At 41.0% G+C, this 11,980-nt stretch overlaps 1 protein-coding gene across 1 annotated transcript in view; it reads right to left on the bottom strand.

Moving 5' to 3' along the window:
* Nucleotides 1–11,406, bottom strand: part of BLMH (bleomycin hydrolase) — a 40,946-nt gene extending 29,540 nt beyond the window's left edge. The window contains exons 1-6 of the mRNA XM_043903290.1: nt 11,187–11,406; nt 10,686–10,895; nt 7,149–7,258; nt 6,101–6,242; nt 4,879–4,967; nt 3,271–3,363 (exon numbers count right to left, since the gene is read on the bottom strand). Of these exons, the coding sequence (XP_043759225.1) occupies nt 3,271–3,363; nt 4,879–4,967; nt 6,101–6,242; nt 7,149–7,258; nt 10,686–10,895; nt 11,187–11,199 (657 nt within the window). The 5' untranslated portion in view covers nt 11,200–11,406. The remainder of the gene's footprint in view (nt 1–3,270; nt 3,364–4,878; nt 4,968–6,100; nt 6,243–7,148; nt 7,259–10,685; nt 10,896–11,186) is intronic.
* Between the last annotated feature and the right edge of the window lie 574 nt (nt 11,407–11,980).

Genomic DNA, 11,980 nt, shown 5'->3' on the forward strand with positions numbered 1-11,980 from the left:
AAAAAATCTACAGGCACTAGAGAAAGACAAAGAAAATGAAAAAAGGAACTTATTAACAGTGTATAGGACCCCCCCCTTTTTTTAGGACCCCTTTTTTAAGCTAAATTTTATATGATCTTAAATGAAAAAAAATACATAAGGAAAAGTATCAGAGAGTTAGCAGTGATAACCTCTGGATCACTAGGACTTTCTATATCATCCTGCCCTGGGTTAGTTAGTACGTAATTTCTTATATTATAAAAGTTTAGAAGCACAAGCCTTATTCATGCTCCTGGTATAACACTCAAAAGCCTCTAATGTGCAACAAGGTAGAATGATTAGCAAATGTAATTCAAATATATTATACGCTTCAAACTAAGAAGTTCACTGTTCAGCTGAAAAAATAAAAGAAACAGGTATCCCTCCAGAAGAAAGATAAAAAGACAGAGATAACTAGGTGTGTGCTGTGTTGTGCTTAGTCAGTTCACTCGTGTCTGACTCTTTCTGACCCCACGGACTGTGGCCCACCAGGCTCCTTTGTCCATGGGATTCTCCAGGCAAGAACACTGGAGTGGTTAGCCATTCCCATTTCCAGGGGATCTTCCCAACTCAACGATCAAACCTGAGTCTCCTGCATCACAGAGGCAGATTTTTTACCTACTGAGCCACCAGGGAAGCCTCCTTAGAAAGAATGCCTTTAGCATAAACACATCTCATTCAAAGCTATGTGAGCTTCATGGCTGTTGATTCAAGTCATCATTTTGATGTGCCTACAAGGCTAGGCAAATCACAGGTACTAATTTGTGGCTTTAAAACCACAACTAGACTCTTCATTACCAAAGAGTCAGGTTCACTAATGAGAAGTCATCTAGGGAATTGTAAAAATCTAAAGACCTACCACACAGAATTCTGTAGTCAACAGTTTACAGAGAATCATTAAGTAAATAATCCTGAAAACATTCATACTCAGGACTTGGCAAGGTAGTGTTTTACTTTTTCCAAGGTTAGGAAAGGAGAGAAAAGATATATAGAATATATTTGCCCTCTTACCAGCTAATCGCAAGGCAAGATCATGGACTTTAGATAAATCATTTAAAAGATCATTAAAGCAATTATCTTAAGTCAACAGGATGCTTGTGATCTGCAATAAGTACCATCTGAGCCTATTTCCATTAACTCTTTACAGACTCTTCCTCCCTAACCCCTACACCCCACCATCTTAGTATAATCATAAAGGCATGTTATGCAAGAGACATGGCCTTAAGAAGAGAGATCATTCTAAGGAAGAAACAAGAAAACTACCATTTACTGGACAACTGCTATGTACCAGGCACTTGGACTTACACTCAGATATTTAATTCTTTATGTGATCCCCAGAAAAATCCAATGAGGAATGCATTTTAAACTCAAACTGAATCTGAGACAGGTTAAGTAATTTTATCCAAGATCATAGAGCTGTTAAGTGATAGAGGCGAAACCCATGTCCTACTCCAAAGCCTATTTCTTTTACCACAGATACCTTTCTTAACAAAGAACACTTAAGGAGTAGAGAGAGAAGTAAATATGAGACAATTTAAATGTATCAGGCAAAATGACACCTCTGCTGTATTCAGACACTGAACAATATTTAAGAAACTAAACTGTATCTAGCTAGAGGCCTAAAAGAGGTGAATATGAAATAGTTGAAATGTATCAGGCAAAATGACACCTCTGGATTCAGCCACTGAACAATATTTAAGAAACTAAATTGTATCAAGTTAGAGGCTGTAGAGGCATTAAAGAAAGAGGTGAATATGAGATAGTTTACATGTATCAGACAAAATGACACCTCTGTATTCAGCCACTGAACAGTATTTAAGAAACTAAATTGTATCAAGCAAGAGGGTAGAGGCATTACACATGAACAAATTGAGACTTGAGAGTTTGAGGAACCTATCCCAGATCACATGGCTGTTAATGAGAAGACAAGACGGTCTGACCTTGGGAGACCATGCTCGGGACTACACTATGCAGCCTCTATAAAATTTAAAAGAAAACATGAGTGAAGCATTAATGTTGTCCACTGTAGTAAAAAAAAAAAAAAAAAAAAAAAATTTATACCATTTTAATTCCACAAAAATAGTCCTGAAAGAACTGTTAGTTGAGTGATTCCAAGTAATGGGTCCACTAGATGAAAAATAGAAATGTTTGTACTTTTCTTAAAGCAATTTCACAGTTTTATACATATTCATTTGGATTATGGATAGTATTAAATGTAATCATTGATGTAATTATGTAATAAAGATTCCTACTGCCTTGATAATAAATATTGCAGCCTGGTATTTGTTTAATGCTCTTTAAGTTTTCCAAAATGTCTTCACATACATTGTTTTAACTACTGTAACCATCAATAGCTTCCCATTTTTATTGCTACAGAATAAAGCCAGAAGATCTGGCATCTACCTAAGATCCCTCACAGCTCTGCCTTTCTAGCTTAATTTGCTACCAAACACACTCACAAAATGGTATGTTTCAGGTACTCTGTTGTCTGAAGATTTCACCTTTGTTCATGCAAGTCCTGTTGTCTGGAATGGTTTTCCCAGTTTTCCACCTGGTAAGTCTCTACTGCTCTTTCAAGAACTGGTTCAAATATCTGTCCCATGAAACCTTCAGTTCACTGACTTATTCACTCCCTCCTCTATGACCACCAAATCCTTTTTTATAATCTCCAGCACAGGATTTATTATAATCATTCATGTGCTTTTTTAACCAAGGGATCGAGCTCCTTGGGAGTAGAGACTGTCTTTCTCATCTCTGTATTCCCAGTGCCAAACTCCTAGCAGGTATTCAATATTTATGAAATGAATAAAGAATGAAATTATACAGAATCCTAAATTGGGAAACAGAAGATGCAAGTACAAGTCCTGTGTGTATGTATACTCAGATTTTCAGCTGTGTCCAATTCTTTGCGACCCCACAGACTATAGACCACCAGGCTCCTCTGTCCAGGGGATTTTCCTGACAAGAATAATGGAGCGGCTTGCCCTTTCCTCCTCTCAGTGATTTTCTGACCCAAGACCAAAACGGCGTCTCCTGCGCTGCCATGTTGATTCCTTACTGCTGAGCCACCTGGGAATCCCCCAAGTCCCATACCAAACTGCAAAGTTTATACCTCAGCCTTTTTAGCTGTAAAATAAGTAATTTTCAATTCAACATTAATGGCAATGACCATGCTTCCTAATCAATTTAACAGATAGGAACATTCTTAGGGTTCTTTAAAAGGGTTACAAAAAATCCAATAATTGTTATTACCTCCTCCATCATGGAGTCCTGTGTGGCTGAGATTTCTTCTTTGGTTGCACCACTGTGTACCAGGTTCCGTAGTCGTATGCAGAATTCTCTCATCTATGACAGAAATTTATTTAACATTCCAACAGTTACCCAAATTCAACTGTAAAGGAGACTAACAGACCAATGCTAGCTCCATTTTGAAGTATAACTCAGTCAAGACCCAGGACAAAGTTCATAAAAGCAAATGTTTTCCCCAACAACTCCACTTAAACATAGACAGAAAAACTTTCTCCATAAGGAGAAAAGACATGGATGAGTCCCCTAAAATACTAGATGTAACTGTTTCTGCTCTGCAACTGATGGTACCCTTTGTGACGTGTCTGGGAATGGGGAAAACATGTGATTTCAAAATGCCTATCATGAAAAAATGGGAGACAAGCTGATTATGCCACTAATTCACTCAAATATGTTTTAATTTAGAATCTTCCTGGTTGTCTATTTCTTCTCTGTAAAATCATTATGATCATGGCTATTCCAAACCCCAATATACTTTTCATTTTTGTTGTTTTCAATTTTGGGAGATGCCTAAGATAAAGGTGAGTCATAAACCTAGCCATAGGGCTAAAGAGGATCTTGTTCCCACCTGAAATGGAATCCAATGCCTTACTATTAACGATCTTTTAGCCTGTGGATAATACTCCCCAGAGTTTCCTGAGTGGAAAATAACCTACTTCTCATATTGGGGAAACATATTTTACAGTTTATTTTAAAATGTAGTCTTTCTTCCAGGGATGACAAATCCAATTTTTAGCCTCATAGATCAAGACAGCAGATTTTGGCAACTCCCAGTTCTTAAAAAAGAAGTCTGGCAGGCAGAGCAGCATCCCTGTAGGATTCACAGTCCTCCCTGGGAAATTGGGTTATGTAGAAAAGACAGAATGATTCATTAAGTTAACTGAGGCAATAAAAAGCAGTTCAGCGACTACATCAAATGTTTTATTGAGTGGATAAACTACACTTGAGGTGGTTTGGGGAAGCCCAAGAACTGTGCCTAGTCTTTAAGGAAGTCTTCCAAAGAGTTGTGTTTGGTTTTACTAGACTGTAAAGCTGTCCCAGTCTGCCACCACTAGAACCAAGTGAGAGGCACAGCACCCCATGTGCTTGTCCCACACTGAGAATGGGGCTTTCATTCCTCAGTACTCATAAGAAAGAATTAAAATCAACAGAAATAAAAGTGGGATATTTTTAAAGAGAAGAAAAAACCACCCTACTAATCGCCATTATTTTTTAAAAATAATTATTTTTTTATTTTGGCTGTACTAGGTCTTTGTTGTGGTGGGTGGGCTTATTAGTTGCCCCACAGCACGTGGGGCCTCAGGTCCATGACCAGGGATCAAACCCTTGTCCCCTGCATTGGAAGGTGGATCTTTAACCACTGGACCACCAGGGAAGTCCCATCAGTTATTTTTAAAGTTAATATGCAGCTACACTGCCTTGGATGGACACTGAGTAGCTATCTTATATATAGCCCACGTACACTGCAATGCCCAGAAAAGCCCCTGGAAAATCAGTTAGGAGTTCTAAGGTAAGCACATTACATGTAATCCCGCCCTGCTCCGTATGTTGTACCTTGTGATTCAGAATATCATTCATCCTTCTGGTTGCCTCTGTTGTGTAAGTTTCAGGGAAGCACTTCTTAGGAATAACACCGTATTTTTCTAAAAGAAAACAAATTTTAATGTTCCGTAAGTAAACATAAATTCCAAGTGTCAGAAATTCAGACAAAAACAGCTATTGCTTTTAAAAATAGGCCATCTTTTGCTAGTCTAACAGTGACTGCAGCCATGAAGTTAAAAGACACTTGCTCCTTGGAAGGAAAGCTATGACAAACCTAGACAGAGTTATTAAAAAGCAGAGACATCACTTCACCGACAAAGGTCTGTATTGTCAAAGCTACAATTTTTGAGTAGTCATGAATGGATGTGAAAGTTGGACCATAAAAGGGGCTGAGTGCCAAAGAATTGATGCTTTCGAATTGTGGTGCTGGAGAAGAGTCTTGAAAGTCCCTTGGATAGCAAGGAGATCAAACCAGGAAATCAATCCTAAATATTCACTGGAAGGACAGATGCTGAAGCTGAAGCTCTAATACTCTGGCTACCTGATGAGAAGAGCCAACTCACTGGAAAAGACTCTGATGCTGAGAAATATTGAGTGCAAAAGAAACGGGTGACAGAGGATGAGATGGTTGGATGGCATCACCAACTCAATGGACATGAATGTGAGCAAACTCCAGGAGACAGTAAAGAAGAGGGGAGCCTAGTGTGCTGCAGTTCATGGGGTCACAAAGAGCCAGACATGACAACAAAAATGAAACCCAGAAAACTGAACAATCTCACAGTATTATTAAACAGGTCATTTAAGCTGCATATTTATCCATCCATCTTAGAACTAATTCTGTTTTTAGTCTAACACACTTTGCAAAGTACTCAATATGAGGGAATTTCCCCCAAAGACAATTTTTTGAAAGAGGATATTTTCAAACAGTTGCAGTTTTTCATGTGTTTCTTGATTACATCAATAGATGAGAGAGAAACTTTTTCATACAAAGTTAGTTATACTTAATACATTTTCTTCTCTAATCTAAACTTCAGAGTACCTATCTCTTTACCTCCAATTTAAGAAAGGTACTTACTAGTTAAGAACGTGAGATAAAGATTCTTAGAGCTAACTGTATACCCTTCTGGGGACCAGTTCTACTCTATACTTAAACACCAAAGAAATGGCCTATGCTGAGCTACAAAGCCTTGTTTCATGAAGCTGGGTTTCAGTTCTCTTACAGAAGGGCTCTTACCAACAATATTGACAAGCATATCCCACTGTCCTCCATCATTGGCAGGATTCATAAGCAAATACTGCACCAGCCTACCATCCTCAGGCTCCTTTTTCTGAGCTGTGTCCACAAAAGCATTTAAGAAGAAATAACAGCGTTCAACCTAAAGTAAGAGAAGTTAAATAAAATTAAAGGAGAAAAGAGCTAATATCTTTAATGGCATTAGCAACAGGAATCCTGGAACTACTACAGACCCGACAGAGTAGGTATTTTTAAACTAAAGTTGATATCTAAATAGCACTATCTCTGGGACTTCCCTGGTGGTTCAGTGGTTAAGACTCTATGCTTCCACTGCTGGAGGCATGGGTCTGATCCCTGATTGGGGAGCTAAGGGCTTCCCTGATGGCTCTGTGGTAAAGAATCTGCTTGGAATGAGGGAGACACAGGAGTTGCAAGTAGCTAAGATCCAACATGCTGCATCGTGTGGCCAAAGGTAAAAAAAAAGAGGAATATCTGGCTTCTTAAGAATATGTGAAGGATTTTCTTTTAATGTGTGTACACACTGTAATAGTTTATCCTGAACAAGGCAGTGCTTTATTCTGAAACAAAAATCTGATACTTAGAGCTGTCAATCAATAAATATCTAACAGACACATACGATGTACACTGTAAAGATTTTTTTTAAAAAAGGAATAAAATTATTTACTGTTTTTCAGACAAGTACTACCCAGAGAAAGGGAATTAGGTCCTAGAAAGACAAATGACCTACATATAGATGATAAAAGGAGAAATTATTGAAAACAAAAAGTTTTAAATAAGAAAAGACACAGGAAGTAGTAAGGTAAGTCATCAGACTTATTATTTTGTTGCAAAAAAGCCACCTCCCAAACCAGAGTGGTTCTGCCTTTGAAGAGAGTCAATTTTTGATACTTTGGAAATCAGAACAAACGGTGTCGGTGTCGCATCTATAATGGAAGGCAGAGGACAACTGGAAAAGCAAGACATGAAGAAACAGTCCCTACCAAAGCTGATGCTGAAACAAAAAGACTCTTGAAAATCAGTTCCATACCTTGTCCCAGAAAAAGAGGTAAGACTGACTAAATTCAAATTCTTCAATATTGAATTTTCTCATGAATGGAAGTCTCATAACATTCAGACAAGAAAAGATCCAGCATCGTCCTGAAAGGAGAAAGCAAATCAAGAAATTAGGGTGAGTGTTCACATAGCTTACACTGTTCTAATTGTATTTCCCAACACTGAATGTATGATAACATCTTGGACAATTTAAGACCAATCAAAAAGCAGAAAGATACAAAAACAAGAAAGGTAGTTTCTTTTTTACTATTTGCGTTATATACACAAAGTTTTATATCCTTAATATATTAAAAAAATCTCTTTACATATCACATAAAGAGTCAATTACAAATCACCTAAGAAAATTACAAAAAGAAATATTGATAGAGAAATATGAGTAGGGATCACGAATAACTAATAGTCAAAAAAGAGACAAATAGCCAAGAAACTTTTTTTTTTTAAGTTCATCATAAGATACTTGTTAAGTGGGAAAGCATTATTTTATAATTAATAATGCCCAGTATTGGCAAGGACCCAGGGACACAGCATTCTTACACACCTTGGATAGGAATCTAAACAGGTAAAAAAAAATCCGAAGGCAATTTGGCAGTACATGGCAAAAGTTTCAAAAAGTCCCTACCCTTTAATCTGAAATACATAGTATATGCCTCAATATAAGGTGACTCTAACATAAGTCAATCCCCATGCCTCCAAGAAGAAACTTTTTTTATTTAGTTATATATAACTAAATAACCTTAGTTATTTAGTTAACTGGATTATATGAACACTTAAAAATAGAGAGGAAACAGTAACTACCTACAATATTTAACTTAGTAGCTTAAATATATAGATAACTTAAAATTGTGTCACTACAATAAATTGACAAAGCAGCATGTGCTTTCCATACCCACAGGTCATTGTCACACTACTCCACACTCTTCATCTGCATCTTGGCATCAGTGCCTTTGCCATCATCTTGTTGCTGTCCAGTTGCTCAGTCGTGTCCAACTCTTTGTGACCCCGTGGACTGCAGCACGCCAGGCTTCCCCGTCCTCTACCATCTCCCGAAGCTTGCTCGAACTCATGTCCATTGAGTCAGTGATGCCATCCAACCATCTCATCCTGTCACCCCCTCTCCTCCTACCTTCAATCTTCCCCAGTATCATGGTTTCTTTCAATAAGCCAGCTTTTCATATTAGGTGGCTAGAGTATTGGAGCTTCAGCTTTAGCATCAGTCCTTCCAATGAGTATTTAGGGTTGATTTCCTTTAGGATTGACTGGTTTGATCTCCCTTGTAGTCCAAGGGACTCTTAAGAGTCTTCTCCAGTACCACAGTTCGAAAGCATCAATTCTTTGGCGCTCAGCCTTCTTTATGGTCCAACTTTCACATCTATACATGACTACTGGAAAAACCATAGCTTTGACTATATGGACCTTTGTCAGCTAAGTAATGTCTCTGCTGTTTAATACACTGTCTGGGTTTGTCATAGCTTTTTCTGGTGGCTCTGATGGTAAAGCGTCTGTCTGCAATGCTGGAGACCTGGGTTCGATCCCTGGGTCGGGAAGATCCCCCAGAGAAGGAAATGGCAACCCACTCCAGTATTCTTGCCTGGAAAATCCCATGGACAGAGGAGCCTGGTAGGCTACAGTCCATGGGGTTGCAAAAAGTAAGACACGACTGAGTGACTTTACTTTACTTACTTTCTTTTAATCAGAACACGTTATCTTTCTTACATCTACCATTTTTGAGACAGCAATGTTTTGAATCCATACGTAAAGCTGGCTCTAAAAATGTTATGCTACCCCTCAAGCATATAATCATATTCTTCATTTGTCCTATAAGTAGATAACCACAAACTCCACAATGTTACCATCTTCTGTATCGACTTAAGTGATCTTTGTGCTTCAGTCATGTCCAACTCTGCAATTCCATGGACTGTAGCCTGCCAGGCTCCTCTGTCTATGGGATTCTCCAGGCAAGAATACTGGAGTGGGTTACCATGCCCTCCAAAGTATCTTCCCTACCCAGGGATCGAACCCATGTCTCTTATGTCTCCTGCATTGGCAGGCAGGTTCTTTACCACTAGTATACATACCGTGTTTTTTCAAAATCACTAATGATTTAGCATACCTAAATTACTAATGACTTAGTTACCTCTCTCATACATACAATATTACTTTCTAGTGAGGAAATCTAGATGAACTGTTAATGTGAAAACTGCATGAAAATAAACTACATAGCTCATGCGCTATCTATATCTTTTGTAAGTAAAAGTGACACTACAGAATACATAAGACCTGATTTGTTGCAGATGCACATTTCCAAGCTCTTCCCTAAGAGGTCACTGCAATTCAACACCATGTAAGACCACTGGGACATTACTGACTGAATAATTTGTGGCCTGACAGGCCACACCACCCCAAGCATTTTCTATGATGACAAAACATTAATTATTGCAGGGTCATAATTTTTTCCTTAAAATTTAAAAATCAACTTTACTGAGGTATAATTTACATACAATAAAATACATCTACATCATAAATGTACACTTTTGAGTTTTGGCTGGCTTCAAACAAGCACTGATCCACTTTCTGCCAAAATAAATAGACTGGGAGAAGTTTTTAAATGGATAGGCAGGCTACAGTCCGTGGGGTTGCAAAGAGTCAGACACAACTGAGCAACTAACATACACAGGCTTTAAAAAGTTCTTTTAGTATAATTCTGCTGTGAGAATGTCCTCCTTATTTAGGTTCCTAGATAACCCATCTTTCACTGGAGCTGTTTTTCTTGTGGTGCCAGACTGTAGAACAAGAGCTCTTGACCAGCAAGGCATACAAACTGGTCTCTGAGTGGGAACTGAACCTTTAGCACATTTGTTCAAGTTGCAACTAAAAGGCATGCTTAAAAACATTTGATGATGTTTTGATGCAATTACATTGTGTCTTTTCCATCCCACACATGGCCTTCAGGGCAACATGGAGGAGTTCTCTAGGGTATGAATATTTTTACGTTTCTTTTTTTAATTTTTGGCTACACTGGGTCTTAGTTGAGGAGCAAGGTTCAGCAGTTGTGGCACAAAGGCTTAGTTGCTCCCAGGCATGTGGGATCTTCCCAGACCAGGGATGGAACCCCGAGCCCTGCATTGACAGACAGATTCTTATGCACTGCTCCACCAGGGAAGTCCCATTTTTGCATGTTTTGTACCAAGAAAGAGTATCTCCAAGACATCGGGCTGCAATCATATAACTTCAGGACAGAGTATCTGCAAAGTACATTCAAACAGATGACCTTGGACTAGTCAGTCACTTGAGTGCTCAAATCAAATACACCAAGGAGCCACAGAGCAGCAAAACAAGTCACAATGTAGCTTCCTTGGACCTGCCTGTATCTGCGTCTATTCTCTTAAGAATTTATCCCAAGTTCTCTCCATCCAAACCTCTGTTCCCTTTAAGGCCGTTCTTAGGTAAGACGCCACAATGGTATGCTCTCAGAAAAGTCAAGGAACGTGTGCAAGAAGTTTGAAGACCTCACCTGAACTCTTCTGGTTGGTGACGGGCTTGCCTTCCTGATGCACGGCGTGCTGGAACACATGCTGAGTACCCTGGACCGTGGCCCTCTTCAAACAGATGTCCAGCAGGTCGTGAGTGGTGCCGACATTCTGGGCCAGTACGAACTGAGGGTCGGAATTCAGTTTCTGAAGCAGAGCCGCTACCTTCTCCGAATTCAGTCCTGCTGGAATACCTGATGGGATCATAACATCAAAAAAAGGCTGAGGAGGGCTCATCTCCTACACTCCGGCTCTAACTTGGTAAGAGCATCCCGCGGTGACCATAGAGCAGCGGAGCCCTTCACCAGCGTCCTCGCCCACGAAGCTGCCTCCCTCCGGGCCCCTCCAGCCCATCCAGAAAGCTCCGTCCCCGCCGTCGCCCGGGGTCCCAGCCCCGGCCCTTCCCCGCCACCGGGCCTCCGGGACGCAGCGGAGCCCCAAGAGGCCCCCCGGCAGAGCCTCGGCAGGGAAGAGCGGCGCCTCACCCGCTCCGTTCATGGCGCCCACGTTGCCCGGCGGGGGAACGGTAGTTTCGGGGTCCTCACGCCGGCTCCGGGACGGCACAGCGCTTCGCAGGCTGGGCGGTCCGACCTGCCTCTCGCACCCGGAGCGCCGGAAAGAGGAAACCGGCTCGGTGGCGGCGGAGGGCGAGAGAAACGGGGTCCGCGGAGGGACAAAACTCCCCCCACGCGTTGCTGAGTCAGCGCCGTCGGGGCTGGCCCCGCCCAGGGGAGGGCAGAGGGGGCGGGCTGCTGACGCGCTCCGAGCTGCCAGTGCCCCCACCCCCGGCTGGTGCCCCCGTGGTTCCGGCCCACGTGGGCCGCTGTGATTACGCTTCCCGACCCCGGGGCGCCCTCCTGAGATCAGGTCAGCCCCGAGGCGGAAACCTTAGAGATTCCATGCTGGGCCTCGGAGGCCGAATACACTAGCATTGTGGATTGATCCCCCATTAAACCTTTTCAGAGGCCAAAAGAGGGCTCCAGACTGTGGAGCGGGCTGAGGGGTCGCATAATTAAACACTGGGCTTAGGGTGAGTTGACTTGTCACAAAAATGAACCCAAAGGCGCTTCCAGTAGGCCTCCTTTGCTGACCGGTCACTGCAATTTCAGTGGCAACTTGTTGCTTTGATTCTAGTAGAACCACGTTTTTATGTTTGAGGGGAAATTGGAATCAAGCTCTTTCCTACCCTCAGTAGCTACCACGGTTGATTCTACAAGCATCCAGTTGCTCATTTCGAGGAAATACTCATTCTAGGCTTCATAGAGTTGGTGAGGGTGTC

Source organism: Cervus elaphus, chromosome 5, assembly GCF_910594005.1.
Source record: "Cervus elaphus chromosome 5, mCerEla1.1, whole genome shotgun sequence".
NCBI classification, from domain to species: domain Eukaryota; kingdom Metazoa; phylum Chordata; class Mammalia; order Artiodactyla; family Cervidae; genus Cervus; species Cervus elaphus.